The sequence below is a fragment of the Brassica oleracea genome, chromosome C7, assembly GCF_000695525.1.
Source record: "Brassica oleracea var. oleracea cultivar TO1000 chromosome C7, BOL, whole genome shotgun sequence".
Lineage (NCBI taxonomy): Eukaryota > Viridiplantae > Streptophyta > Magnoliopsida > Brassicales > Brassicaceae > Brassica > Brassica oleracea.
This window is the reverse complement of record NC_027754.1, coordinates 13,839,485-13,841,409: the sequence shown is the minus strand read 5'-3', so window position 1 is coordinate 13,841,409 and position 1,925 is coordinate 13,839,485. Positions and strand designations below refer to the sequence as shown.

Sequence of the window (1,925 nt, the reverse complement as noted above, 5' to 3'; positions counted from 1 at the left end):
TGCTAGCAACTCAGTCTTCCATGAAAGGACCAAACATATAAAGGTAAATTGCCACAAAGTGAGACAAGCCGTGGAGCAGAAGATCATATTGCCGTGCTACACAAGGAGTGAAGATCAGCTAGCTGATATCTTCACCAAGGCAGCAAGCACTAAGGTATGTGAGTTCATTCATCCAAAATTGGGACTCAAAGACCTATCATGTCAATGATCTCTCCTTCATGAAGTGTTCAACTCTTTTTCCTTGACTTGGGTTTTCTCCCAAAGGGTTTTACCTAGTTAAGGTTTTAGTGAGGGAATACTTCATGGCTTCAAGCTTGACTTGTTCCACATGGTCAAGCTTGAGGGGGAGTGTTGACATGAAGCAGAATTAAGCAGCTAGACTTGAGAATTAAGCTGCCAGACTTAAAAATACTTATAAGGTTTTATAAGGTCTTATAAAGGTTTTACAAAGTTTTATAAAGGTTTTATAAGGCTTTATAAGAAGCACCAGACTTGAGTTTAGAAGCAGAAGACCAGACTTGAGAAGCAAAGAAGAAGAAGAAAAAGAGAAAAGAAGACCGTTGAGTATTTTAAACAATAAATATTTTATTGTATTGTGTATAGAGGCAATTTGCATTTAAAAGACTTGGACTTAGATCCACAATTTGAATTTCAAGGGAATAAAGTTTTTCTCAGATCTACTTTCTCTCTCTCTCTCTCTCTCTGTTCTTCAATGTTCTTCATCTACATCTCTTTATCCTCACATTCTTTCACCTCTCACTCTCTTGCTTGCCTCTGGTCATTAACAGAATGAGAAGGATTGAAACAGGTTTGGCTAGAGGATTAGGGATGCAAGATATTGGGGCTTATGTGAACCTAGCCGCATACTATCTCTGTGGAATACCAACTGCTATTATATTAGCCTTTAGGTTTAAAATGGGAGGAACTGGACTCTGGATTGGGATTACTGCTGGCTCATTTGTACAGTCTGTTTTATTCGGTCTTATCCCCTGTTCTAAAACTCGGCCGCCTAGCCGCCTAGGCGGCCGCCTAAGCGTTACGCGTCACTTTTCCGTCCCGATTTATGCCAAATCGGTTTAAAAAATCGGATATCCGATTTTTTTCTGCCTAGACCGCCTAAATGACCGCCTAGCCGCCTAAATGACCGCATAGCCGCCTAGGCGGCCGCCTAATCTATTTTTTTTTTTATTATTTTTTTATTATTATTTTTTTATTTTTTTAATAATAATTTTATTTATTTATTTGATCTAAAATTTTATAAATATCATTTATATTCATAGTTTTGATGAAAATTACACTATATTAAGTTTATATATTCTATTTGTGTGTTTTATACAATCTTAAACATGAAAATGTATTAATGTTATACACAATTAAAGATTAACATGTTTTATAACATAGTAAACCATCTAAAAATTCCGCCCCGCATAATTTCCGATTAATCCCCGATTTTCTCTTTAGGCGCTAGGCCCAACCCGACCGCCCGACTAGCGTCTAGCGCGTTCCCGAACAGGGGTCTTATCACTACCCTCACCAACTGGCAACAACAGGTTAGGAACGAAATGTGCTATGATACAGTTGGGTTTCATGGTTAATTTTGATAGATATTGATTAATGGATTTTGAGAAAATAAAAGTGAACGTGAATGTGATGTGATGTCTAAATATTGGCAGGCTAGAAAGGCGAGAGAGAGATTGATGGGTGATGAGTTTGAAGAACACTATAATGAAGAACATTCAGAGATGATAAGCTAATTTGAAAGACTTCAATCATTTCTCCATTTAGTGTTGTGCTATTAATGGTGCAAGAGGGAATTGAGCATCAATAAATGTTATCCTATCCATCTTCATTCGTCATCTGGTCATACCCATCTCAAAACAATACATTTTGGGGCAATTTTATTAAATAGCACTAAAACATGTTTA

The 1,925-nt window shown here is 36.9% G+C and overlaps 1 protein-coding gene across 2 annotated transcripts in view; it reads left to right on the top strand.

Moving 5' to 3' along the window:
• Positions 1–1,925, top strand: part of LOC106304477 (MATE efflux family protein 5-like) — a 7,460-nt gene extending 5,535 nt beyond the window's left edge. For both annotated transcript variants that reach the window (XM_013740883.1, XM_013740882.1), the window contains exons 6-7: positions 1,462–1,550; positions 1,674–1,925. In XM_013740883.1, the coding sequence (XP_013596337.1) occupies positions 1,462–1,550; positions 1,674–1,754 (170 nt within the window). In that variant the 3' untranslated portion in view covers positions 1,755–1,925. The remainder of the gene's footprint in view (positions 1–1,461; positions 1,551–1,673) is intronic.